Here is a 27,977-nt window from a genome sequence, read left to right on the forward strand (position 1 = left end):
TCGGTTGTTACACAGCCCATTCGCTAGCGTTGACTCGTCCTGTACGGTGCCGAGTCCGAGTCGTCCCTATTACGGAGGAGCCGCGAAGGAAGCGCACAGTGTCGTTTTGGTGCAGTGTGTGTGGCGTTACCCTCTCGGATGTTTGCTGGTAGCAGTAGCAATTAGTTATTTATTGGTTTTGCAATTAAAGCAATCGTAGTGTGCAATTTTCGATTACTTTCTGATAAATGCAGCAAGGTCCAAGTAGGTCGTGAGAAGTGTGTGAAGTGATTTTACTCCTTTTGATACAATCGGTGGAAAAGATCCGGCAAAGAAAACCAGTTCTGGTGGAATCGAAATTGTTTTTAAAGTGTTTGAATTGTGTTTTGCTAAGTGTAAATTGCTGTGTGTGTGTTTCTGTCCGTGTCTGTTCACTCCTTTTACTCCCAAATGTTGTTCATGCAAAGTTCGCGCTTGTAGTGAAAAAAGTGACCAAAAACATCCCGTGTTTTTTTCGGGAGGTGAGAGTACAATCATGTCCACGGCCATGTCGACAGCGTTCATGGTGGACAGTCTGCTGCAGGGCAAGGATTCGCCGAGCGACCACGGGTCCAGCCCGGTGCACGCAACGCCGGGTGTGACGCACGGTGATGCCGGCTCGCTAGCCTCCATCTCGGACAGTGACGAGTTTGACGAACCGAAAGACTCCAGCAGTCTGTGTGACTCGCCGAAAAGCTTCCACAGTCTGCACCATCCGGCGAGCGAACATCAGCTGCAGCTCCATCATCATCATCTCCATCACCACCATCACCATCATGCACTGTTGGTGCAGCAGCAGCAGCAGCAGCAGCATCAGCAGCATCACCACAATTCGTCCTCATTCTCGGACGACGAGCTGCCGGCGGCCGGACCTCCAGTTTCCCTCAGTGCGGGTGTGAGACGACCAGGTGCAACGTTTCGACCCCACCCGGACCCGGACGGTGTGGCGGCGCTGGAGCCGATGGATTTTGTCTGTGCCAAGTGTGGCCACTGCCAGGTGGACCTGAACCCCGCGGCCGCTCGGGATGGCAGTCCCATGGTGGTCGGTGGGGACGGTGGGGGAGATAAGCGGGCGGGGGAAAATAACAACAATCACAGCAAGGAGGAGGAGGAGTGCGACAGTGTTGTGGCTGAACGGCGCGGCGGTGACGGTGACGGGATTGGTAGTGAGTACGAGTTTCGGTGTGAAAAGTGCGGGTTCGGGGAGTACGTGGTGCCGGGGAAGCAGACCATCCTGAAGGAGAGCAGCAAACCGGTGCTGAAGTTCAGTGTGTCCGCCATACTGGGCGACAGGAAGGAGTGCGTTAAAGTTAGGAATGGTAAGTGTGTTTGATGTGAGAGTGTTGGAGCGTGATAAAAGCCTACTCATGGGCTGGGTGTGAGAATTGATCTTACTATCTGTGCTGTACATTTTAGAACTGGTAACGTAACTTCAAGGGATCATGAATCTATAGAAAGATCCCCAACCCATAACAAACAGGGATTTTTTGGGCTAAATGTGGTGTTTTCCCAGCATCGTTGTAGTATCTTGCTGTTCACATTCTCTTCTGCAATGCAAAATAGTGCTCTACTATTCGTCGTCATTTCATTTATTTTGCGTCCCTACAGTGAAGGCTCTCTAAGATCTGCTTCACACAGATCTACGGCGTAAATGGACATCGATTTAAAGGGAAACCAACTAAAATTGTCGCTAGTTTCAACAAACGATGTTTTTAAAGACGATTTTCTATGACCGCAGAAAAAAATATAGCTGTGAGCAGTTGTTCACAGTTTAGATACAGTTTAGATTAGTAAATATGGGCTTTTAGAAGCATCATCACCATATTCTTGTCATTTGGCGAAACAATCATTGATGGTCTAGGTGCTGGGCGTATCACTCATACTTAGGAACGTTTGTGACTTATTCGTGAAGTCTTTAGCACCCTTTAGTCAATCCTTCAATAGATGGAGATGATATCCATATGGGACTTGAACCCATGATGGGCATGTTGTTAAATCATACGAGTACACCGGAAATTGATCTAAAAATTAAACCATGTATGTAAAATACCGAGACCGTTTGCATGTTCTTCTTCGGAAATCATTTTTTTGTTTAATTTTATAGAAACTTTGAGCCGATTGGCCTCATTTGCCTATTTTAATAATTGAATTAATTCTATACATAAATCTAACTATCTTCTGATGATAGTGGCAAATTACCGTATACCAGGTAATCTCGCTTTACTTAAAGTTATTATCTGTTGATTTTATTAACAAAAGGGATTGTTACAAATGTGGTTTTGGTTAGAGCTGTGGTCCAATTTGCAGGTGATGCGTTCCGCAGTATATCCATGGCATTCGGTTAAGATGTGGCGAACGGTGATGTCGACGCTACATGCTTTTCAGGAAAGAGCAACCGCTGCTAATCCAATAACCATTCCAGCTATTGGCGATGATGGATTTGCTAGGACGAATGAAATCAAGGCGTGGAAGAATGGTATGACAGCAGGCCGGGTTAATACGTCCTGTGTTGGATAATCGGTCTGCTCGTTTCCCTGAATACCTGTGTGACCAGGAACCCAGCAGATTGTGGCTTCTAGTGAATTCGGTATATTGCATAGTTATTAGAAGTTCGGGTCACGGTTGGTTCCAGATTCAAGTGCTTTAAGAACACTTGCACTGTCTGTGAAGATGATGTGGGGGTTGTCTCTGCGCAGGCCTTCATCAGGAGCAATAACCAGGGCTAATGCTTCTGCGGTAAGACTGAGGTTTGGTCTGGTAGTCGGATGGCACTATTGTCGATGCTGGAGTAAATTCCACAGCCAGTTGAACAGTTTAGTACTGATACGTCAGTGTAGATCAGATGGTGGTTAAGGTATTTTTGCAGCAAAATGACGGTTTACAATGAGACTATCGCAAGCAGCCCGAAGCTGATTTTTGATGGTCCAGTCGTTTGTGGTGGGCGGCAGTACCAGGGGCAAGGAAATCAATTAATCGCAAAAGGTCTTCAGATCATTCACCGTATCTATTGCTATCATTTATAAATTCTTTACTCTAACAAACGCTATATGTAAACCTGATAGCCTCAAATGGCTTACAAAGAAGAATGTTAGATTCTAAGATTGGGTTCTTTTCTCAATTTAAAAAGGCCGAAGAGGCCAATAGGCTCAAAATCTCTTTTTCTTAATGAAAAGTTTGTTGTATTATTTATATTAGCAGAATTAACCACTTAGATTTTGCCGAAAATTGTTGCATATGAAGGAATGGTTTTGTGTTTCAGTTTCACATTAAAATCAAAACGTTTTATATTGTGTGCAATAGTTTTGGATGCCAATATCTTTTCAAACCAAATTGCTCTAAAGAGTACAATGAAACGAATTAATCTCTTAAAGCAAGCAAACGAATGATCAAACAACATAACAATTTAACATTTGTATGTAGTTTTGCAATTTGCACTGCAGCTTCAATATATTTTCTACTGTTATATACCAAATGGTTAGTTTAATAATTTCGTTGATAAATCAAGTTCATCATTTTTACGTCCATTTGATTGTACAATCCTTTGTAAGTTTGTTTCCTAGTCCGCCTACCGTTAGATCCGCCACTGCTTGTCATACTTTAATTTAAACGACTCTTTGGTAAACGATCACAATTATCGCCATTCACTGGCATCGTTTTTCCGCCTCAAAAAGCCTCAAAAACAACCATTTTGCGTGTCTGCGTTTTTCGACACCTGCTTTACTCTTCCGAATGGCCATTCCAAGCCACAACCCGGTCGGAAAAACCCATCGTGACCGTCGAAAGGACATTATTCCTCATTTTCACTCTCGTACTGGAACGTACTGGAAATTGGACCCCCGGCGATTGTCCTGATCATCCCCCCATTATCGGATTGGCGTGTGTAATTATTATGATCTGATTTCATGCAGCCACCCTCTGCCACCGCACCGTAGGAAGGTTGCAGCTGGGGTGCAGTTTTGCTCATTCCACGGCAGGACAGTGGCAGCATCATCACCGTCCGGTACGCGTGTAAGCGTAGCTGATGAACAAGTGCACCGTCCCCAGTGAGGATCTCGGTTGCATCCGATGCACACACATAGGGATGCTACCACCGGTTGCATCGCTTTCAATTATGTCCACCGTTGTACTGCTCATTTGTCGCCGCACTACTTGAGGCATCGAGAGTCATAGCAGTACTCGCACACACACACGCATGCTGTACGGTGTGTGAGCGTTTGGAACTGCGTTGAAGCAGTTTATCATCCCCGGTCCGGTCCAGTCGACAGTGGTTTCGGCCTCCGTCCACCGTTGGGATGGGAATAATTTATATGCAATTAACACCTCATTTATACAAATAGACGAACAACAACTGGCCGAGTCGATAATCAGTCGATGGTATGCGGCAGTTTCGATCGGCGTGTTGCGGTCGTACGCACGTCGAACCGAACGCATGCCGTGCCGTGGCGGGATTGGTTGATTGGTTTTGTTTGATTTTTATGCACCCGTCATTTGGTTCCTGAAATGCGTGTGGAAAGTACGTGTGCGGTACATTTTGCGCACTAGAACTTTCCCGCTGTTTAACAACTTGTTTTTCGGGGTGAGTTGGCTGTCGGGTATCCACCGAACGTCATCCTGGATGGATGATTGACGTAAGGCTAGTCGTAGGCTGATATATTTATTTGCTTGGTGGCTTTGCAATTATAACTGTTTGTGGTTAGTTAACAGTTAGATAAACTACGTGCAATCGAGAAAGTATATCTTAATTTTGTGTTTTGTGTGTTGCACAATATTTAAGAATTAAACTAGTAAGGGCACAATTCAGGATGCTTTAGGACATTCAGTAGTATTAAGATAATTTTGTAAAAAAAAAACAGGTATTAACGTTTCTATAGAAATTTAGCAAAGTTTTATGCAGACAAATACGTAACTGTATTGTTTTTTTATGTCTCAATGTTTAAGCTTTCAATAATTTACCGTAGAGTCATAATTAGCCTTACGTTAAGACAAATTGCTTATTAAATAAGAATACAGATATTTATTAATTTTGCACTTTTTTTTTTCATTTAGTTTGAACTATCATTGCATACATGAAAAAAAGTATTTGAATAGTATGATGAAAGACTAGATAAAATATCTGACTATGTATAAAGCAGTGATTACTTACTGATTTTTTTAAAGATTATTATTGAATCGTTCACACAATGTAATGGTAATGTACCAGAATTTCTGAAACATTTGATTAATTTTAACAAATCCAAAAAATGAAACCATCTAATAAATATCTAAAAATGAAACCAAAATATATGTAAACTACTGGAAAAGACAGAAAGCATCATAAATTGTTTGAACGATTATTTGTTTTAAATGCCTTTTTATGTGCGCAACGTATGGTGCAAATTGAGCATTACAGAAAATATTCTAAACCTGTTTTAGCTGGAAATCTATTCAATCCCTATATATTGTAATGTACATAACCGGCTACCTACATGCAAAATAAAAAAAGTAAGGCAACATGATTTATATTAGAAGATTTTCAAGACAAACTGTTTTAAAAATACAAAAACTTCGGACAAAATCACCGTTCTCATGACAATGGAAAATTGAGCAGATTTTGGCGAATCTTTTTCGTGCTATTTTTGCCATCCACTGTTGGTTGGATGGCACGTTAAATAGCAAATGTGATCTTTTGACAGGAGCAAAGAAAAACTGTGTATTTGTTGTGTGTTGTGATCCCTGCGCATAGGAGAACTTGTGTTTAAGAGTTTAAAGTAATTTTAAAGCGTTGAAAACATATATAATTGCACGTATGTTGCTGTCATTAGCTAATTCATAAAATAATCGTGTCATGAAAACGCAAAAAGGTTCGATAAAATGATTTTTATGGCGAAGGAAAGGGAAACAATCGCTATAAAACAATTTTTCTGTGGAAAGTTACCTAATAGCAGACATAAAAAACACCTTCTGCTACACTTACGACTAATGCATTTTAATGATTATTTTTAACCGGAATAAATCGGTTCTTGCATGTGCAGAGAGAGAGATAGAGAAAGAGAGAGAGAGAGAGAGAGAGAGAGAAAGGGAGAGAGAGAGTGAGAGAGAGAGAGAGAGAGCGAGAGTGAGATAGAGAGAGATAGAGAGAGAGAGAGAGAGAGAGAGAGCAAAATAGTAATTGAAAAAATGTTTAATTTACTCATTATATTAAATTTGATTTGATAATATTTTACATGAGTATCAGCTATGAGATTTCGAGATTTAGCGTCATCGCTTTTGCCGTTTGGTAGCTTAATCTAGCTTAACGTAACGAAACATAAATTATCAACTACTATTTACATGACAATTGGATTCATAGGACTTTTCATTTAGTTTGAATGTAAAATACAAATAAATCATGGTTATAAACATGAGATTTTCTATCTATTTGTATAAGCAACTTAAAATAAAGCTAGTACATTCACGATACTATCCATGATCTATTTCCAGCCATAATACCAGCACCTAACTCCAGCAATTGTTTCATTATTTTGCTTCAAACTATATTTTAATCATTCTTGTTCCTCTCCTTTGATAATGTCTCCTCGGATTGGATTTAAATTCACATCCATCAACCACTAACACCACTCGCACTACTGCTACTACTACTGCCAGTCCATCAACAACCGATTTCCTTCACTTAAAGAGAAAAGCTGACTAAATAGGTTTGCTATATTTTTTCTCCTTTATCGCCGCACAAAAAAATCACCCAACTCCTCCAACCGAGGCATGCGTACCGAAAGCCCAAAAGCTGCCAAACATCCAGAACCTGGCAACCTGGCAGCCCGGATGAAATTGATTATGTGCTGCCGGATAATTTATACCACACTTATTTTCGGGGCGTCTCACCCTGCCCTGTTGCTGCTGACCGTTGTGTTGTGTATTGCCGCTTCCGTTTAAACAGCCACCAATCTTGGGGCCGGGGCAGCTTCCTGCATTAATTTCTTCCCTTCCTGGGCAAAATGAGGCTATCAAAAGTGTCTGACGCCAACGGATAAGCTGGTGGAGGGAAAGCTAATTTATATCGCTTTGATTTTCGGAATTTCGGACGGCACCGAGAGAGGTGACGAATTTCGGAGGGTGTGTGTGTCCGTGTGGTTTTTCTTCCGACACCCATGGTGTTCCAAGGTCTCGTTTTGAAGGTGCTGCACCGAAAAGGTACTAGTGCCTGTGTTTGCTGTGGGTTTGAAAAAGTTAAGCGAAGGAGTGGCAGTGTGCGCCCCGCTACCCAGCGGTTCCGATCGTTCTTATGCGCTCGTTTATGATTATCGGCGTCTGCAAGTGACAGATTTTCGGGAAGCGAAGAATCGGGATCGATTTGCACCGTCGGTCGGCCGGCTCGAAAGTGGCGAAGGGAGGGAAAAACATTGCAAAAACGGCCCATCATCATCATCATCTTTGTCGTCGGTTGCCGTCGTCGTTGCTAGTGTACTTGGCTTCGATTGGCTTTTCCCTTTGCTGCTAGGGCTATTCGGACAGACTTCCGGCTGGGTGAGACCGGTTTGTTCCGTTGTCGGACGGAAATGTGTTACACGGTGTCCTTAGCTCCCGGAGAAGAAGAAGAAGCAAAAGAGCACCGACCGCATCGAGGTACGCATCGTGTGACGTGCACATGAAATTATAAACACATCTAGCGAATGAACCCGATGACCACATAATGGCTACCCCGGGTTGTCGAAATTTGGGCAAAACCGTCTGGCGTCGCAAATTCTTGGATTCTCTGGACACTGGAGTTGCTCCAAAAATTGCTCTCTCCTTGGGGATGGGACCAAAAATCTCTCCCCACCCCCCATTCTCCATGCCATTTGGCGAGAGGCTTAAGATGCGAAATGCGCGTTCATGTGAAGGGTATTTAACGTGCCTCGCAAAAGCAAAACGGGTTCGATATACGGGAGGAAACGTGCGGTGCTAGAAAATCACATCAGGCGTATGAACATGTTCATACTGCTAACGAGCTGTTCCGTTTCTTCCCCTGTAGTCTTCCTTTCCCCCGCACTAAGGGTGTATTTTTTGTTGCAGTGGAAAATGAAGCAAGAGCTCTGGCAGGCAAGACTGGCGCATTCCTTCTCGGGGAAACACCGAACGGCGGTGCCAATTTCATTCGACAACTCAACTTTCCCGCCCGACTACAGCACGGCTGTGTTGGTGGTGGTGGTGCCGAACGATCCTCTAAGTGAGCCGCCAGCTGACGCAAATTATATTATTTTCCACCCTTCGACGACGACGACGACGCTTCAGATTTTCCGGGTCCCGGGTACGGGGGAGAAATATCTTTAGTCGTTTTGTTCTGTGGGGCCGGTTTTTCGGTGTTTTTCTTCCGACACACACACCGGGTGGGAGAGTGTTTGTAGCGTCCCAGGCACAAGGGAAGGCAAGGCGCTTTGACTTTATGTCTTTTGAACTAGGCGTAGCAGCAGCAGCAGCAGTCGCCTCACGCAGCGCCGTAAAGCAGGTGGGAGGGGAGAACACAGCATACCAACAGCTCGACATTTTGTGGAGTCGAAATCTGGTACAGTTTACGTGCTAAGTGTTTTTCTCGTTTAACTCAATTTAGGACCGAGCATATGTTTCAGCAATAGAGGGTGTGTTGTGGGGGCGCATTCGCCGAGTGTGAGTGAATGTTCTACCATTTTGCCTCCTTGCCAATGCATAGATAGTCCGCCGCGTATAAAGCAGAGCTGTCGAGAGAACTGTTAAGAACTGTTTGGGAGCTGAGCCTAAGGACCGGAAAACTTGGCAAATGGCGGTAATGATTACGATGATCGCATGCCTTTCGCTCGGTCTGTCTGTGTTCTGTGTCACATGATTACGATAAGCCCCAAAATCGATATTGTCACTGTAGAAAAAACACAAGCACAACAGAACCTACCGAAGGGGAGAAAAAGTTTCTGTTTAAGGAGAAAGTTTTCTTCACCAAATGATACTTTGCACCCAAGTCAAAAACGAAAAAGTTGCCTTCGCCCTTTAAATGAGAAATTCAAAATGAATAAACGATCTGTTTATGACGGGCGCAGGACGGGGCGAAGGTGAAGTAAGTGTGTAAGTAGTGGCGGGGAAAATGCAGAAATTTTTCAGCAACATGAAGTGAGCAGCAAGAAGTGAGCTGCATAAAAGTGCAATTAAAACAAGCCCATCGCTAGAATTAAAGCCTTTCAAGCGCTCTTTAAAATCGGCTAGCTCATCCCGATGCACTTCGTGGTAAACCAAATAGGCGTGTGTGTGTGAGTGTGTGAATTACAAGGCTTGAAGCGATTTAAATGATTCAATTTGTGCCAACCCTTTTTTCCCCGCAAAGGCCTGTGGGTGGCGGATGTGTCCAAAACCTCCAAACGCCAGGCTCCGGTTTTTTTCTCCGCCTGCTGTCCAATGTTGCGGTTTTTGCTGGCGTGTATTATTTATGCGTGGTTGATATAACAACGTAAAAAATAAACACACACACACACACACACACACACACACACACACAAGCGAGCCAGCCTTGTAAATGTCCATTTGATGGAATACTGATAGTGATAAAAAGGATGGAAAGAGGTGCGTGTGTGTGATGCTTCCGTTCAGCTACATGATTGTAATGAATATTTATAACGCGCGTACAAGTCTGTGTCCTCCCGGCGGAACGGGTGGACGGGTGGTGGGCAGAGAGTAACATTTTTGGGCGCACGGAGTGTTTTATTAAAATTGTTGCAGATTTTTGGGCGTTTTGGTTTGTTGTGTGCTTGATTCTTTTATTTTTTACATTTTTTTTGCAACTATTTTCATACACTCTATCAAGCTTTTTAATTGTTTCTATTTTCGTTTATGCTCTTTTTACAAAATTTGATTTTTTTTTGTTCATGATCTATATTCTATTAGAGTTTTTATCTGTTTTATTGTGTTTCCATTCTTTTATATATTTAACAATCTTTTTTATTTCAATGTTCGTATACGCAGATGTTGAATTGCAAATTTGTTTACACATTGTTACTTTACTTTTCATTTGAATTTTTTCATTGTTTTTTTTTGTGATTTTTTTTTCTTTTGCTTTGCCCTCGCCACGCTACTTTTATAACCTTGTTATTTTATTTACTTTGATTTCACTCTATGCTAACGAATTGCTTTTTATATATTATTTCACTTTTTGCTGGCTTTGGTTTTTGGCCAAAGCATGTGCTCTTGTGTGTTCAACATAATATTTTGATGGCCTTTTCCCAAGAGCTTCGAGCGCTGTTCTGGTGAAGTGTGTTTTGTTGGAAGCTCTCCAAACCTATGAGAGAGTTTGTAAAACATGTCAACCAGAGAACGAAACAAAAAAAAGCAACCTCCAACCGAACAACTCCACAACCCGTTGAGCAATGTTCGGGGAAATGGTTAACATGCTCTTTTTTTGTTGTAAATATTGTTTCACGAAAAATCATCCCGCATCTTCACCACCTCCACTGACAGGGATGCAAATGCAGCCCCAAAACTGCAACAATGGGTAGTTATATGTGTGTGTGCGTGTGTGTTGTTTTGGCTGCGATGCATATAAATTATATCACCGGTAATTTGTTAATGTAATACACGATGGCTCGCGCTTGAGGCTCGAGTGGACCGGAGTGGGAAGCACTTTTTGTGTTGTCGCTTTCGGGATGACAGGCGACGAATGAGTGGCGCCATTTATTTTGCGGGTTGCATTTCCAAGGGAGGGTTCTGGAGCCACGTGTGTCCGGGCCAGTTTGTGGTCAACCATTTCGGTGAAAAACACGGTTATGATGTGCTTAATTAATTGCATATTAATTATGCTGCGAGCGTGCATTACACAGGAGACATTGTTAGGAGCCTCTTGGGTTGCGAGAGGACTTGGAAGGGGTTTAGCAATTGACGTCATAGTTGTTAGAAATTTGCTAAATTTTTATGCTGTGTTTGGTTTTCCGGTACATGTTCAGTTAACTTAACAAAAACACACATTTTTGTTCAATGCAAACACTTCAACACACTGCTTCTTTTATTCATAGTAATTGTAAAACTGTCAGCAGAACCTTCCTCCACCACTTCAATTTATCATTTTATGGATTAACAACACAACCACAGTGTGGATAAAAGCTGCTGCCATAAAAGTAAAGCCCAACTACAATGAAAAGGAAAACACATTGCCAATGGAAAAGAAACAGTGAAAAAAAACAGTCCCACCAAATTTGCACTTCCCGGGGCGTCCCATCAATTGATCATATAACTGCGTTTAATCACCTCGACACACCACATTGACAGTCCATTTTCGGTGGTTCTCCGTCCGTCCCCGTTTTCTCTACCCCTCCCGAGCTGCAGTTTTTGCGCAAATCAGTAAAAACATTGAAGAACAATAAAAGCACAGTTGAAAAAAAAACACTGCCAGACGCACTTTATGCACCATGGGCACAACAATAATCGTTAAATCGTTAGAAATGAGCAATAAAAAAGGAGAGGTGGTGTGGAAATGCGCGTGGTGCCCATTCCCGCCACACCCGAGAACCGTTTGATTGAAGACATCCCCGGAAAGTCCCGGGATCATCGATCGCACGTTGAAGCGTGCAAAGTTACGCCCCGTGAACGGGCCGGCAAACGGCGGGTCCCTTTAGTTTTCAAAGTACAATAATAACAATTCAGCACACACACACACACATTCGTCCTTATGCTGGAGCGTTGAGACACACCACGAGCCATGTCAAAAAAGGAGGATATTTCCGTTCCCGGTGGGCAAGTATCTCGGTGGCCCCGAGGGGTTTTTAGCAACCAGCTGGAAATACCAGAATCACACACAGACACACACCACCGCCCTATACCGGTTAAGCCACACTCTATCGAGCAGCTTTACGCGGCCAATCGAGACAATAATTTAAACATGATTATAATCCAATGTTTTTACAGCCCAGCCTTAGACGGGGCCTGCTGCGGGATGGCGTTCGGGTTTGCTCTGCTCTGCTTAACGTCCTTTTTTAACAGCGCTTGCTGTACGGGCTCCGTACACCGACGGAAGTTTAGGCAGACACGTTGGGCTTTTGTTTTTGTAACAGATTAGGACAAGGATTGAATAGAAAATTGAGCAACTTTGGCATCATCCTTTTTTGTGGGTTCTTTTGAGAAGGATTGCAATTGATGCTTGAAAGGTGCGGTTCGAGTGATTGCTGTTGTACGGGTTTGTTGATTAACGAATGTTACCTTTGCTGAGTGTGGTGAAACGAGCAGTATTTTAGAAGCGGTTTGAAACATAGCAGCTTAAATATAGAATGACCTGAGTCTCAAAAACACGTTGCCTCTGTCGAGTTCACTTCAAATATGTTTTCTGTAATTGAACCACAATCAATCAATCAATTTTATTCAAATAGTAGCTCTGCTGATTCAATTTTTCAGTATGTTTATTTTTGTTCATTTTTGTTATAATTGCCCATTTTTAAATTAGCAACGACAAAATATTGAAACGTGGCTACACAAATTCAAATAACATATCTTCCACATGGTACTTGCAAAATCCATCCAGCCGTTTCTGGCAGCATCTTGTTTTGAGATTCTTTTTTATTGATGGTAAAGCAACAGTACATAAATCCAATGAAATATTAAATTTGAACTGACCTGAACTAAGCTCAATCGATTAATGAGACACGCGAAAGAAATCGCATTTACCGTACTGCTTTGAATTACGGACACTTAGGCATTTTTGGCATGTAATAATTTCTCACTAATTCATATTTAATTCGTCGTACCCCAGCATAACTCAATTTACTGAAGCAAACCTTTTACAATTAAGAAAAAAAATAAGATTTCCAATAATTTTACTCGAAATACTGCAAAAATTCCAAATCTGCAACGATATTTTGATTCATATTCCAAACAGTTTTGAGCTCATAAGTCAAATTACGGACGAAAAACAATTCATATCCCGGACAGTCTCAAAATTTCATTTATAATATTTATATTAACACACACACACTACACTTTTCTTGTTTTTAACATATACGGACAACGTACGTTTTCTTGTTTAACGTACGGACAACAAATTCTGAGGGTCATTGTACTCCTAGGCCGACAGGACGACGGTCTTACTGACAATGGGGTTTTTCGTGCGGTTTGAACCGAAGTACTGTTGCGCGATTCGAAGATCTTTCCTATACGACCATTAAGGCATTGGGTGCATGTATCTTCAAATATCGTTGTTTTATTAATAGCACCGAATCTTTGTTATTGTTATTATCACTGTCAAAAACCATATTTTTATGCAATTAATGACAATTTACTTCGGCTGTCCGGAATTAAAATCAAGCTAAACAATAATGCTCCGAATTCCGGTCAGTATTAAATACGTGTTTTAATGAAATTCAGATCACAATATGATAACACATATTTGTTTTCGCGTCGATAACCAATACTACTATAGATTCCAATGTATTTCAATGAACGTAAAGGATGTGTGCGAAAATGAACGTGCGTTTAAAAGGAATTATCGAAGAAATAAAACAGAGTCCCAATAATCATTGAACTTGTAACTTGAATTGTAACTTCATATCCTTAGCAGTGCTGGTTCACACATGGAAAAAGGGCATCTATGTCATACAATATCCAGCACCGATATTTTGCGTGTAACTAGCGTTGATTTTCAATTATTGTGACAGATAAACAATTACAAGGATTTCTGAGTCAATTTCCAATGTCTACAATATTTCTCTTACACATGATTTTCAGTTCTTCGACATGATTTTCAACACGTCTCAAGGTGGATTGAGTTTGACAGATCTTTATGATATGTTGAAAATCATGTGTAAGAATTGATTTTTTATTTAGATGAATACAATGTGTGACGGCTGTTGAAAAACATTTTGCAGGCGCACTTTTGAAAGTGACTAAGAAATCCTTGTGAAATATATAGTTAATTATTTTCAAAAATCATTAAAATTTAATGGAAATAAAATAAATCTGTCCCAGTTTTAGTATCGTACTTAAAAAATAAAATAAAAATACTTCTGTAACTAGGAACACAAATCAGATCTCATAAATTCACTGCTTTAGATGTGTTATCTATAACTATTTAACAATCCCTGATGTAAGTTAAGAATGTCTTGCTAAAAAGACAATCTCAGATATGTAGAGAACATTATCGTGGTTAAATTTACTGTAAATTTACCTCTCAACGCTAACCTATGGATCAGTACGTGAAAAATTTAGTCAGTTCAAGCTTATTAGGGTAAGGAAACAGAAAAATAAAGATGATCAATTAAAACATCATCTACAATCCATTTCCCAGTATCACACTAAACCAGAGAAAACTAAACCAACCACTGCTCTCCGGTTCTCGCTCTGAGCTCGCCATTTTTGAAGTGCTTCCAGCATCTGCCACCATCACTTTGCATCCTTCATTTAGCATTTGAAACATCCTTATATGATAATTTCGCCGTGCCTTGCACACAAAGTACCCGTGTTCCGACCGTGTTTCCCCGAATGCGGGAAAAAGGCTCCAGGCGCCTTCCAAATTCCAGTACTCACGCCGGTACTGTCTGGCGCGTCATCACGGAGTGAAAGTTAGCCGGCCCGATGTTTTGCACCGTTTCCTGCAATCAACTCATCTGCCAGCGTCAGTCCAAAAGGCTCCCGTTGAAAGGTGAACCGCACATCCACACACACACTCATTAGCAGTAGGTGGAGCGGTGGAAATTTAGCGTAACATGCAATAACAAAGAGCGGGCATAGGTAGCTTCTACCAGCACACACGTCAGCTTACTTGTCAGTATCCGGTCGGTATGGGAGAGCCGGAGCCTTTCCACCCCCGTTGAAAGGATTAGGAACAAAGGCACGAGTCGATTAGAATGTTGTTCTGTGCGAAACAAAACAACCCGCTGCCTGCCTGCTGCCGCTCCTGAACTCGCCGAACTTGACGCGTTGATTGAGTCCCAAAGAGATACGAGCATATCAACCACAATAATCTAAACGGATCTTTACGCGCAAATGAGAGTTTCGGGAAATAGCATTTCACTGCCTGTTCGGTTCCAAGACTCATCCCCAAGACGTTAGCGTGTCAACCGTTTGTGGAGCGTTTCTTCGTAGGGGGTTTTGTGTCATGATGAGGCCATAAGACGGCGGCTGCTATCTTGCGTTTCGAGACGGGATCACGGCATCGAGGCTAAGGTGTTAACGCGGAAGTTTTTATGTGAAAACTTTGCACCAGCCAGCGTTAACGTGTCGCGAGTGTCGGCACCTTTAGTGCGTTTAGGTCGTAAAGTGTGTGTTTGAGTGTCAACAGCGAAGCGTTGCGTAGTTGTGGGTTAAGGTCGGTACCTTCCAGAAGTCATACGTAGCGGCGAGTTTTGATAGTTAGATCTCTTAGAAGAAGAAAAAACCTTTCAAAAACATGCGAACTATTTCCGGACATTTTGGGACGCAACAGCGCAAGCAAGAAGCGAATGTATGTCACCTGTTAGAGTACCGAGGTATTAATGTAAACTTTGGAACTCTGGGCTTTATGGAGTTGTTTGTTATGATCATGAACTGAATGTAGGGAATCCCCAATGGTATGGCTTCCCGTTGAACTCTTGTGCGGTCATTCTCCTTCGCGGGGGTTTAAGCTTAACCACCTTGGGTGACACTGATGCTCATCGCAAAAACAACAGTCAGATCTAGAATGTTCAAGACGTCTCTTTGGGTTTGGATTCGTTTCAGAATTTATTCAACCACAGCACCTTTGGCCTTACATTCAGCAGAACCTGATCCAACAGAACCACTTGGCGAACCCGGTCTTCCTCGGCGCCCATCCGCACCACCCGCATCATCCTCATCAGCAATTACCCCCGCATCATCATCATCCACACCATCACCCGCATCATCATCATCCCCACCATCACCATCATCAACCGGGCACACATCCTCTATCACCTCATCAGCAGCAGCAGCAACATCTTACCGTTGGACCCAACGGTAGCCCTACTGGAGGACATGTAACCAACAACAGCAGCAGTAATAGTAGTGGTGGACCCCACCACCACCTGCACAACAGCAACAGCAGCAACAGTACGAGCGAGTCGGGCAGCCTGCCCAACAGCCCGGAACTGCAGGAACCGTCGGCCACCGGGTTGGGTCCGAGAGATAATAAAATCATTGCGAAACCACTTCCGAGTCGACCGACGCCCTTTCTGCACCACAGCCTCAACCATCCGCATCTGCACTCGCTGTTGGCCCACTGCCGCAATCCTTACATGCCAGGTAAGTTCAGTCTAGTCTAGTCGGTGAAGACGTCATGCGAGTTCAGTCATTACACGCGTACGCTCCTCTGCTCTTCTGCCAGGTGGACCACAGGTTTTCCCGCTACCTCCCGGGCAGGGATTCCCCTGGGCACACTCGACGCGAGGGAAGCCCCGCCGGGGGATGATGCGCCGGGCCGTCTTTTCCGGTAAGTTTTATAAAGGGAGGAGTACACATCTTGAAAGGATGTCAACTGGGTGGCTTATTCTACGACTTATTTCTTTTCTTCGTATAGACTCCCAACGGAAGGGACTGGAGAAGCGGTTTCAGCTGCAGAAATACATCAGTAAGCCGGACCGGAAGAAGCTCGCGGAACGGCTCGGCCTGAAGGACTCCCAGGTAAGATATATCTGTAGTGAGGGTTATGATTTATTCATGCCATTTGGGGCATTGCTCTGCTCATCGGGGAAAAAAACCAACAAATAATGACCACACAACATATTGTTGGTAGCCTCTTGAGGAGGGTTGCATGTGGGAGCTGCTAGTGTGCTCTTTATTGCCGGTGCGCCATCGCGGCTATTGACATCCATAGTCAGTAGCTCCGCCCTGGCTAAAAGTGAGATCTTCTGGAACACACTCCAACAAAAATACTCCTCAGAAAACTGAATTTTCCTCACTGAAATCAACGCTCGCAACCGGGAAGGGGGAGCTCGAAAAAAGAAAGATGGCTTGCCTATATACTGTGCCGGAACTTTCGGCAACAACCCCCACTCCACCAGAGGACAGAGGAAGAAAACAGAGAGAAAGAGATGGTTAGTATTATTTGGCTGGAGCACTCTACTTTCGAGGGAGTAGCGCAAAGTGCGCAGACTCGCCCCGGCTTGGGTCGTATTCGTCTTTCGAACGTCCACTGATTTGTCTGCGGCATAGCCATTTCTTGGAGGAAAAACTTTGAATTTTCCAGCGAATACGGGAAGTTTTGGGACGGATGAGGGCTTTCGGGAGAAAATGGATCCAACTCTCCACTGATTAATGGTCAAAGTCGCTCGTGTTGTGGGGCACGTTAATGGATTGTGTGTTGTCGATGATCGTCGTCGTTGTCGGGTGGTTTTCTGAAAAGGGTAATGGGTTTTTATTACCAACTCATTCGCCCGGGCAATGACTGGGCAGTAGAATGCGCTTTTCGAGGCTGCTGGGGTTTTGTTTAGAGGATTGATTTCGCAGTTGAACTTATTCCGGAGTAGAACCTAAAAATAAATCTCAAGCTTTTAGAGCCTTCATAATAGCAAGACAGTTTCCCCAACCAGCCAGCAAGCTTGCCCTCCTATTGGTCACGATGCTTGATTAATGGTGGCTTCGTAAACGCTCCGTTGTGGTCACCGTTTTCTGTACGCCCCACATAAGACTGCACAAGACTTTGTGTTGAGAAATGAACCTCCTTCTGCAAATGTTATCCCCTTTTCTTTTTGCTCCCTTTGTATTTGCCCCTAAAATCTCGTCTTCTCTTGCCCGGCGACCTCCATCCCTCCTGCCAGCGATAATCTGCACCGTAATCCGAGATTGCACTCGACTGGAAAAAGACCAGAAAACCAAAAGCCATTAACTTCATGCTTCATGCCCGAACCGAACCGTTCCCCCGGTTCATCCTCCCCATTTGCTGGAAGGAGCTTGGAAATTGAAAAGTTTGCCCACCGTACCACGGTTTCCTCGGGAAAACTGAGGAGTGTATAAGGGAAAAAACAGAAAAAATCCTCTTTCTCTTTTTCACTTCCATTTTCTTCATTTTCCTTTTCTGTTAATGGGAAAGGAGGGAAGAAAAAAAACAATCAAACAGTGTACGACATGACAAATAAAGAAACGATTATTTCCTACTTCACTTATGGGGAGAGAGAAAAAAAACCTCCTGAAACAGAGAAAGCGGCAGTTTCTTTTTCTCTTTTTCCCACACACACACTCACACGCACGCAGGCACATACATAGGTTTGCCCATGCACACGCCGTGCGCACGCTTCCGGCCTGCAGGGATGGAAGGAACCCACACACTCACGCACACACACACTCATTGAGAGCGCACGTCTGGAGATGACATTTTTCCAACTTTGATAATGTTTTTCCCGCTTTTTTCCTCCCTCTCCGTGTGTATGAGGGTTTCTGTTTTTCTTCACGGAAAATCGAGCACCAGAACGAAAAATCTGCGAGGCGAGTAACAGAAAGAGAAAGAGAAAGAGAGAGAGTCTTTATGTGCTCTTCGGTGGTTGCTCCGAATAATGCTGGAAATTGATTTAATCCGATTGTTATCGGTGGAAGCGTAATGAATATTTTCCACCCACTTTCTTCCCCATCTTCTCGACATCGTGTCCCCGTCCTCATCCAAGGCAGAATAAGATGTTTTCTCTTTCATTCGCTTGCCATGGTGGATTCAACGAGGCAGTATGAGAGGGAGTGGTGAGAAGGAAGCGAAATAATCTCATTGATGATCATGATCCGTGAAATGATTCCAGCAATTGCGTCCTTTTTCCTTCTTTTGCTTGAAGCACACAAGGATTCAACGTGCCAGAAGTGGATTTTCCTTAGCTCTCTATCTCTCTCTCTTTCTCCTCGGTAAACTTACTGCTTCATAGTCTGTCCTGCGGCCATGGGAGCTGCAGGAATGTTTCAATAAATTCATGAATATTCCTTTCCCACTTTTGTCCACGTTTCGCCTGGGCAAGGGAGGGTGTTCATTCTGGTTGGTTTGTGGTTTGCCGGGAGAGGAAAATTAATCGTTCATTAATTTTCCAATCTATCGCTTCATCGGCTTGTGCTCCCCCCACTCCCCGTCATTTCTCTTTAGTAAAATAAAAACCGGAAGAAAGTTATCTGAAAGAGGGTGGACTGTTTTTTTTTAATAATTGTGTGAAAATTATGCAATGAAGAAAGGAAGGACATGATTTGTTAGCACTAGGTTTAATTGAATTATCACAGGTGATTGAACCTTTTTTTGTACAAACAATTAAAAAATAGAGTAAAGTTTGGGTCATGGTCATTATTGTTGTTGATAATGTAGAAGAGGATTACAAAGCTAAAAATTATTGCAAAAGAAAAACTTACAAAAACAGTACAAATAATAAATAAATATATAAATCATTTATATTTTCTAACAAGAACTATGATAAAAAAGATGAAATATAAATTAACGAATGAAAGAAAACTTGTTTTAATTACTTTTGAATCAGTTTTGGCACAAAGGAGAGCAGTTGTATGTTAAACTTAGTCTAGTGTAGTCTAGTGCAAAAAGAAAATAACGTTAGTTGAATGCTCATCTATTCATCAAGTAAAAGCTTATTACGTCATTGAGCATTTGGTCCTTCGAACCGGATGAACATAATTTGAAAAAAAAAATACAACCAATGCCTCGTAAGTTTAAACCATTTACCCCGCATTTTTATCCGATTACGATTCTGTTATCTTAATCTTCTGCTATTTATGCAACAGCTTCTTTAAGTCTTTAATAAAATAAACAAAACCGCTCCAACGCACAAACAAGTTCGGTCAATATTAGCACACGCAGTACTTAGCTTGATAACTTGATAACAGGGCAACAATCATCACCACTGCCCTGTACACTCCCAAACGCTTGCTTGCGCATACGTTGCTGGCATAACAAATGTATGCTTAATCGACCGTTCGACCCCTGTAAGCGCTATACATGGTGCACGTGGCGGCAAGCTGGCCCAGCCATTCCTTGCAAGAAGTGCCGTTCCAGGCCCGAGTTTCAACCTTTACACGAAAAACAAGCCCCGCTAACCACCACCGTCTGTGCGGGAGTTTGGGAGGATAAGCATCACTGCAATTGATTACCACCCTCGGCAAATCGGGAAACCTTCAACCCACCGACCGGGACCCGGTGGTTCCCCGAGCATTCAAGATGGGGTAGAATTCTTCTCAAACATTTACTTGTCATTGCCGGCGGCAGTTTCGATTGTTTTCGGAGCAAATGCTCTTCCTGCGGCTTGTGGCTTACAATACAGTGCGCGTGGAGGGTGTTAGTTGTGTGTTTATTTACAGGAAAATTAAACCCCACGAGGGCCATCATCGGCTGCGAACAAACAAGACAGGGATTTTGTGGAATGTACATTTAACGAGAGACCGTTTAACGGGATCTGCTGCTCAGATTAGCCTGATTATCCTTTTCGAGTGGAGCGGCTAAAGGCATCCTAGAGAGTGCAATCACTGTGGGAAATTGTCGCTGCGTTTTTTTTGTTGTTGTTCCTTACACTCGGGTTTGATGTTTTGAACGGATGATTGATTGAGTCACCCGAGCGCTGGAAATGAGGCAGAAGCGCACCGAATTGCAGCACACCAGATTTCAGGTTCAAGCTCGACGCGTAACTAATGTAATTGATTTTCTCATTCTGCCGATGACAAATGAGACCACAAGGTGCTCGGGAAGGTTCTGGCGTGATTACGCAGACTCACATGTTGATGACACATACAGACTGAACCGAGACTGACGGACTACAGTTGCCTTTGCATTCATGCACAGACGGGGGTCACACTACGATAACTACGATGACGTTGGCAAAGGCCTAGTGATCCTTTCCAAAGCATCTGTCCCCTGGAGGGGTTTGGTGGCGTGTGGTTGAGTCTATACCACCGTAGAAGTAAAAAAAAGGATCACAAAAACAAAACATTACACGTTGTCAAAATTCATCGATCACCACAGCAAGATTTTGTCCGCTTCACGGTGTGCGGCAGTTGAAAATTAGATAATTGAACGTTACCACTTTTTCGTCACACTTTTTCGTCAGGATGCATTTGGAATGCACTCTGAAGGCTGATAAATTGAGTCGTAGCAAGGACACGGTTTGTGGTTTGCATTTGTGAAGTGTCATCGCTCTGCTTTGCGAAGGATTTAACTGTTCCACTCCTTCGGTTAAGGGGGTTTTCGTTGCATGATGCTGTCAATAGATGGGGCAATTATTATTAATGTTCAACATCTAGAGCGCGCTTTTAGATTTTTTGATGACTTGTATATCATCGAATAGAATTGAAACTTATGCCAAAAAACATCATATTTTGTGTAAAGGAAAATAATAATATGTTTTGTTATTCTTCTCATTTCGTTTCTCACGCCAATTTCTTAATGTATGTTTTATTTAAGCTTTTAATAAGCCAAATCGAAGGCCAAGCAATTTTAGTCAAATCAATACAACAAATCAACAAAATTAATAATCACTTCACATGGAATGCACGGTAATATCCTCTTCTGTCATACAATGAAAACCGAAAGTAACTACGTCACCGCATTGTTTGCCCGTGCGTGAGAATTATTTAGCATTACTCAATTAGCGACTAAGCTCGGTGGTGCATTCCAATCTATCGATTAAAACTAATTAAATTAGCAACCAAAAATGCCAGCAGCTGTAAAATCAATCAATGTTTGAAGCGTGTGTCTCGTTCCGGGAATTCAGCTTCTTCAGGGATCATGTCTAAAACGTCAAACGTGCAGACGCGCTCAAGATCATCCACAATGTTCCTCCGAAATCGTACTACTCTGCGCAAGAAGTACATCTGTTTGACGCAAATGCAAATTGTCGATTTCACTTCATTTATCAACACTTGTTTGGTAAACTTTCCATCTTTTAAATTGTTCCCGGTTTTTTTTTTGTTCGGTGCGATGAAACCATCGTTTGGGATGAATATTGGACCCGGGACCCGCATGCGTCACAATCAAAACCCACGAGTGATGCTCGAGTGTGGTGATAATATTTGCTTTGTTGCTGAGGGGGCGAGCCTATAGAAGAAGAACAGGAAGAGTAGCTAAAGCGTTTGGAGTCTGATGATGTCTGGGAGGAGAAATTTCAGCGTTATTTGGGTTCAACGGTCGATTTGGGTAGGTTACTAGTGGGTGATTTTTTGGACTTGGTATTAAACTATGGATGTAATGTTGCGACGTATGTGTCGGTTAACGCTTTTGATCACAAGCACATCAGTATGTTGTGAGTAATATTTCTTGGGGCCTTTGGCTTGGCACGGGATTTTTTGGAAACGACTTAATAAGACACAATAACGGGAACAGGCACGAATGTGATAAAATCTAAAAAAATCAAGAAAATTGGTATACAATAGATGCTGTGGTTATGAGACAAGAAATAACCACATGTATTATACATTTTGAAATGATGAGGTTATGTGTTTGAAAGCTAATTTCAAGATGAAAGTATTTCTGATCGTAAGTTCAATTCGTGATAGATAGACCACATTTTTCTGACATAGACATACCCTTAGAAATATCTTGCGTAGCTAAATAAGTTTCAAATGACCAGTCTATTCAAGGCTGGAAAGGCCCTCAAAGACGTTGGATGTAGGGCACCAACAATAGAAGTTGGAATAGAAATAGCTTGAATTGAAACGATCTTTAGCTGGGTTGTACAATCATTGTAAGGTCAATAACAGATCCTCCAAGTCACCATTTATTTAGTCAGCATGTATCTTCTGCTTGGTGCTTAAAAGATGATAATGAAGATGAAGTAACAATCACGAACACCACAATATAGGTTTGTGAAGGACGGAAGATATTGCAGATATTGTTACCCAAATGTTGATTTGAATTCTTCATTTTAAGCAGGAATATTACACACAAGTAACCACCGAGTGAGACATGCCAATCGATTCGTATAGCTGACCTACTGCTAGAGAGTCTTACACCGTTCACTCCCAATGTGTTATCCCAATCTTACCATCTGCCATGATCGATCTTAAAGGACTGGGATATTCCAGTATTAGGACGTAGCATATGCCGATCTTGATTCGCTGGACGATGTTCAGAACAAGTTGACGACTGTACCACCAGACCAATCTATTAGAATATTCTTCCACAAATATGGTTTAATTCTTCTGATTTCCTTGTCCAGAGGTGTATGTGAGTCCTATCTTCGTCGTAACGTCCTAATCAAGTTATCATTCCTAACAACTTCGATCATCGCGATCGGTTCTTTAAAGTGAATTGCTCATCATATGGAATGACTATCATCAAACTCTTCTTCAAGGCTCACAGACCTGTACTCTAGACATCAGTAACCTCTGCACATCAGTACCTCGCCCTTAAATTTCAATTGTTTTCCATAAATAATAAGCCTTTAAGTAAGTTTCTCCAATTCTTTTGGACTTGAGCTCCTCCATACTAATCGTCATTGCTAAAATTATCTTCCATTTTCTAACAAAATAATCCTAACGACAATAAACTCGAGTGCTAATTCTCAGAATACAATTCTAAATCCTCAAAATTCATTCAAACCAGCCGTCTATCCCTCTTACGAGTAGGAGTTATTTAGAAGCTGGTAAAAATACAAACATAAATTGTCCTCTGAACTCTCTTTCATCTACCCACCACCACCCGACTTGATTCACAAATCCCACCCCCAACCGGCCTCGGCCGGAAAGATCCAACACAAAACTCACCACCCTCAGCGTAATTGTCACCCGGGTCAAAGTGTCTGCCGGTGACAGTTACGAGAAAAGGCGGGAATGTATTGCTTTGAGTTATATGCGGCACGCACGCATTTACACCTCGCGCGCGCTCTCTCTCTGGTGCCATTGTGCCGGTCCTCGTGTCACAAAAGTATGCCCCGGTGTGTGACCGAAAGCATTTTCCAACTAGCTCAAGCGATATGGTGACGATGATGATGATGATGTTGGTTGTTTTTCCAGCCACACTGTGTATCCATTTCGCACTCCCGGTCGCCGCGAGAATGGACAAGAACCCGGACGACGACACTTTCCTGCTTTCCTGTATCGCCTGCGGGAAATTGTAGGAAATTGTTTCGAGTTATTCTGGGCACCCCCCTCCAAAGTCCTGCCGCCCGTTTTTCGGTGCCGGTTGGATGCGTTGTCTTGTGCGTACTGCGTGCTGGGGACACAGCGAGGGGTGTGGGTTTCCGGGATCTGTTTATGAGTAATTGCAATTTCCTTGTTGCAGCACCCCGTTCGGTTCGGTTGCAAGTTTTTCCCACTGCCAGAACCGGAGTAAAGTGTGTACTCTGTGCAAGCCCTGAACTTTGTTGCAAAGTGTAAGATAGTGTAGCACGAAGCTGTGTAGCGATAGTGTGTTGCGTTTTTTTGCTCTCTCTCTCTCTCTCTCTCTCTCTCTCTCTCTCTCTCTCTCGTGCACACTGTGCAGTGGGCAAAAATGGGTATTTGTTTTCCGAGCGGAGAAGGGGAAGAAAAAATCGATCAACGCCAGATACTGATGTTTTCGGAGCCGCCCTTCGCTACAGCAGCTTCCTTGTCAAATGTGAAAAGTTTCAAGTGTGCCATGCCTTCGTACACATCGTCTGCTGCCGCTTGGATTGTGTTGCTGCAGAGGCGATTGTGTTAGCTTGGGACGTTCGCGTTGCTAGGGCAACAACGCGAAGGCAACCCAAAGGTCGCCTAATGGAATGGACAAATAAAAAAAATTGAAGTCAACCCCAGCCCCTCCCGACCCCTATTTGCCTCCCCACATCATGTGGAGGGATTTTTGGCCACCCATGAAATTTGAGCATTGATTAAACAGTGGCGGGACATTGAATTCGCTACCGAAAAGGGAAGTGGACACAGATTTGTGGCACTTTTTGTGGCGGGGCCCGACTCGATCGATGGTTGCCGGCTCGCGCCAGCATCAATTTGCACTGAAATCCGATGACGGATGGCAAACGATCGATAAAAGGTACGGTTAAACACACAAACACCATCGTATGTTCCTTCGGGCAGAGGGCCGCCGGACTTGATGAGAAGTACAAATTCGCACATTACAGCTGGATGGACACCATTAGGATCGAATGGTTTTGGGTGAATTTGATGGTTTTGATTGTATTTCGTGGAGTTAAAGGTCGATGATTGTATTGAGGAAGGTATAGCCACTCGAGCGGGGGTAGCCTTTTACAATTTTGAGGTGCATTTCTGTAAGTTCACGGTACCGATACAAGATTTTGTTCAATTTCGTAGACTAAATCGGTCGGTGAACCGGCTTCTGTCCAGATTAAAAGGTTCGTTTGTTGCACTTTTCATTACATTTGGCAATTGAAAACGAGAACAAATAGAATCGAGACCGGGTAATATTTGCTCTGGATTAATTCACCTCAATGAAATTCTGTTTGGAATTCGTTTAGCCCCTGAAAGTATACAATTTGCTTGACAAAACTGTGTCAATAAGTCTTATTGTCATTTTTGTTGTTGCTTTAGAGCAGTGCTCTCCAATCTTTTTTGGGTCACAGACCACTTGGCATTGAAAATACATTCTCCGCGGCCCACATATATTGAGGGCATATAATTTGTAGATTTATTTCAAAGCTTTTACATCAAACATATGTTTAAATCTTATTCTATACATGCCTAATTAATATTTAATCTTGATTTTGAGGAAAAGAAAAGCAAAATATGCACTGTGATAAGCTTTTCTTTAAAAAAATCCACTGGTCCACTGCTGTTAATGCCACGGACCATAGGTTGGAGACCACTGCTTTAGAGAACCATCCAAAGATTACGTAACGCTGCAAGGCATCCAAGTTATGTTTTTTTAAAAATAATGGCTCACACATATTCACTCGTTTGATGGAGTGGAATTTAAATTCTATCTTTAAAAGTATTTCGTTATCAATAAAGCAACGATATATTGCACAATATCTGATAAAGGGAAAAAGGATAACATGTGACTCTTCTACTTGCGTGACAATTTCTTATAAAGTGAAGAAAAAAAAGAAGAAAAAATCAATTGTAGCTTCAAGAGTGTATTAGTATGATTTTTTTCCATTTTTAAGGATGAAGAAACACATGAAATATATCAAGAAAGTATTCTTATTAAACCCTTTTTCGCCGGGGTTAAATTTGATTTTTTTTTTCAATTTAAATTTAAACTGCAACTGAAACATATTTAAATCATCCTTTCTTTCTAAACAATGGCAAAGAATAATTAATCAACTTTTTGTCACTAACCACTTATGTGTTCCAGTTTCTAATGATTGAATGTTCAAATTCAAAATTCGACACACGAAACTTTATGTTGAATAGACATGCAGTCGAATACAATATAAAATATACAAATAATTTGATGTTATTCTTTTGGCTCAACAACCGTTGTCGGTCAAGGCCTGTCTGTACCTACTTGTGGGGTTGGCTTTCAGTGACTTATGGATTACCCCCCATAGCAGGATAGTCAGTCCTACGTATGGCGGCACGGTCTATTTAGGGCTTGAACCCATGACGGGCGTGTTGTTCAGTCGTACGAGTTGACGACTGTATCACAAGACCGGCTAAATTTGATGTTATAATTCGTAAAAGACTAACGGATCATCAGAAAAAAAAAAGAAATAAAATGGTGGCATTAGAGGGAGAAAGGATACATCAAACCACAACGTAATTAATAGACTAAATTTATTCGTTGAGAATCGACTTTCTTCGACTATGGGGTTGGAGGGAAAGGCTCCAAAACAATTATTTTGCGTTATTTGTGGATGAATCTTCAGATCGTATCGAGTTGAATAAGCTGAATAATCGGGCAATCGAAAAAGAAGGTTGAATAATGATTTTTTATTAGTTTTTTTTATTTTGATTTTTTAAAATTAACGTATTAACATAATTAACAAAACACACCATGCGATAACTAAAATTAAAACTAATATTGAATACTTTTGCGATGCTGATGATTATTTTGTCCATAATTTCTATAAATAATATCAAACACTGTGTGTAAGTACTGAAAGCTTATTTTTATACTAATTCCAACATTTTCTCTCCCCTCCTTTCCTCCCTACACAGGTAAAGATATGGTTTCAGAACCGTCGCATGAAGTGGCGCAACTCGAAGGAGCGCGAGCTGCTCGCGAACGGTGGCTCCCGCGACCAAACGCTCCCGAACAAGAACAACCCCAACCCGGACCTGTCGGACGCCCGCACCGACCGGCAAACGTCGCTCTCACCGCCTCCCCCCGCATCACCCCCGCAAGGATCAACGCCACACGATGGCCAACCACCACCACAACCCACAACCCCGTCGGCCTCTCCCAAACCGGCCCCAACGGGTCACCAACAGCAGGGCGCAGCACCACAACAACCGCCACCGCCGATGCTTACCTTCAAGTCCAAGTTTGAGCTGCTGAAACCGAGCGCCGTGGCCGGCGGTGCCGGTGCAGACTTTAAGTTTGACTTTGAGGATCAGGTGGCGGGAGGGAATCGACCCCCCGGTGGACACTTCCCGATGGGTGGCTTTTACCCGGGTGCGACGGATCCGGCCGCCGGGTCGGGCCGATCGAACAGTAGCGCCTCGTCGGAGCTGCAGTCGGGAGCGCAGGCCATGTACTACGACGAGTACGAGTCGGCGGGCGACTCGGACGATAGCGACGAGGAGATTAATGTCACGTGACCTGATACAAGCGACGATGAGCTGATGGGGCAGGGTGCTCCCCGGGCCGGATGTAAATAGAAAGGAAACGAAGAGACAAATGATCAGAAAACACATAGGGACAGAGTTTTGCATAAAATGTACGAAATTGTGTGATGTACCATAGGGGATCGAGGGGGGAAGGATTAAGCCGTTACTTCAGTCAGTGCGTCTAGTTGCTAAGTATTTATTGCGCGAACTTTAATGAATTTGTACCACTGGTTTAACAACTTCTTTCCAAACACACTTCAATCAATCAATCCACAGTACACGAACAAACACGCCCTAAAGCCAATGGTCGGAGATGTGGCGGCTGGGAGAGATTACACAGAATTTCAAATAAATGTAATTCCTGCACTAAAGCTAAACAAAACTTCGATGCAAATTGAAGAGTG

General features: G+C 42.8%; 1 protein-coding gene across 2 annotated transcripts; it reads left to right on the forward strand.

Moving 5' to 3' along the window:
• The first annotated feature begins 24 nt into the window (after positions 1-24).
• On the forward strand, positions 25-27,955 carry LOC120897372 (homeotic protein labial). 2 transcript variants are annotated; one of them, XM_040302214.1, is made up of 6 exons: positions 25-1,337; positions 15,667-16,206; positions 16,289-16,393; positions 16,481-16,584; positions 16,844-16,997; positions 26,962-27,403. In XM_040302214.1, exons 1-6 carry the CDS (start codon positions 515-517, stop codon positions 27,291-27,293), a joined length of 2,058 nt encoding a protein of 685 aa, XP_040158148.1. In that variant the 5' UTR covers positions 25-514; the 3' UTR covers positions 27,294-27,403. The 2 variants fall into 2 exon arrangements, with proteins under 2 accessions (XP_040158148.1, XP_040158147.1); XM_040302213.1 differs by lacking the exon at positions 16,844-16,997 and having other exon boundaries at positions 27-1,337; positions 26,962-27,955.
• The last annotated feature ends 22 nt before the right edge of the window (positions 27,956-27,977 follow it).

The sequence above is a fragment of the Anopheles arabiensis genome, chromosome 2 (genome assembly GCF_016920715.1).
Source record: "Anopheles arabiensis isolate DONGOLA chromosome 2, AaraD3, whole genome shotgun sequence".
Taxonomy (NCBI): Eukaryota; Metazoa; Arthropoda; class Insecta; order Diptera; family Culicidae; genus Anopheles; species Anopheles arabiensis.

Excerpts from the sequence above, each read along its gene's own strand:
- LOC120897372 (XM_040302213.1), top strand. The coding sequence starts at position 515 with ATGTCCACGGCCATGTCGACAGCGTTCATGGTGGACAGTCTGCTGCAG. Across the intron at positions 1,338-15,666 it reads GTGCGTTAAAGTTAGGAATG|AATTTATTCAACCACAGCAC; the intron begins GTAAGTGTGTTT and ends GATTCGTTTCAG. Across the intron at positions 16,585-26,961 it reads TCGGCCTGAAGGACTCCCAG|GTAAAGATATGGTTTCAGAA; the intron begins GTAAGATATATC and ends CTCCCTACACAG.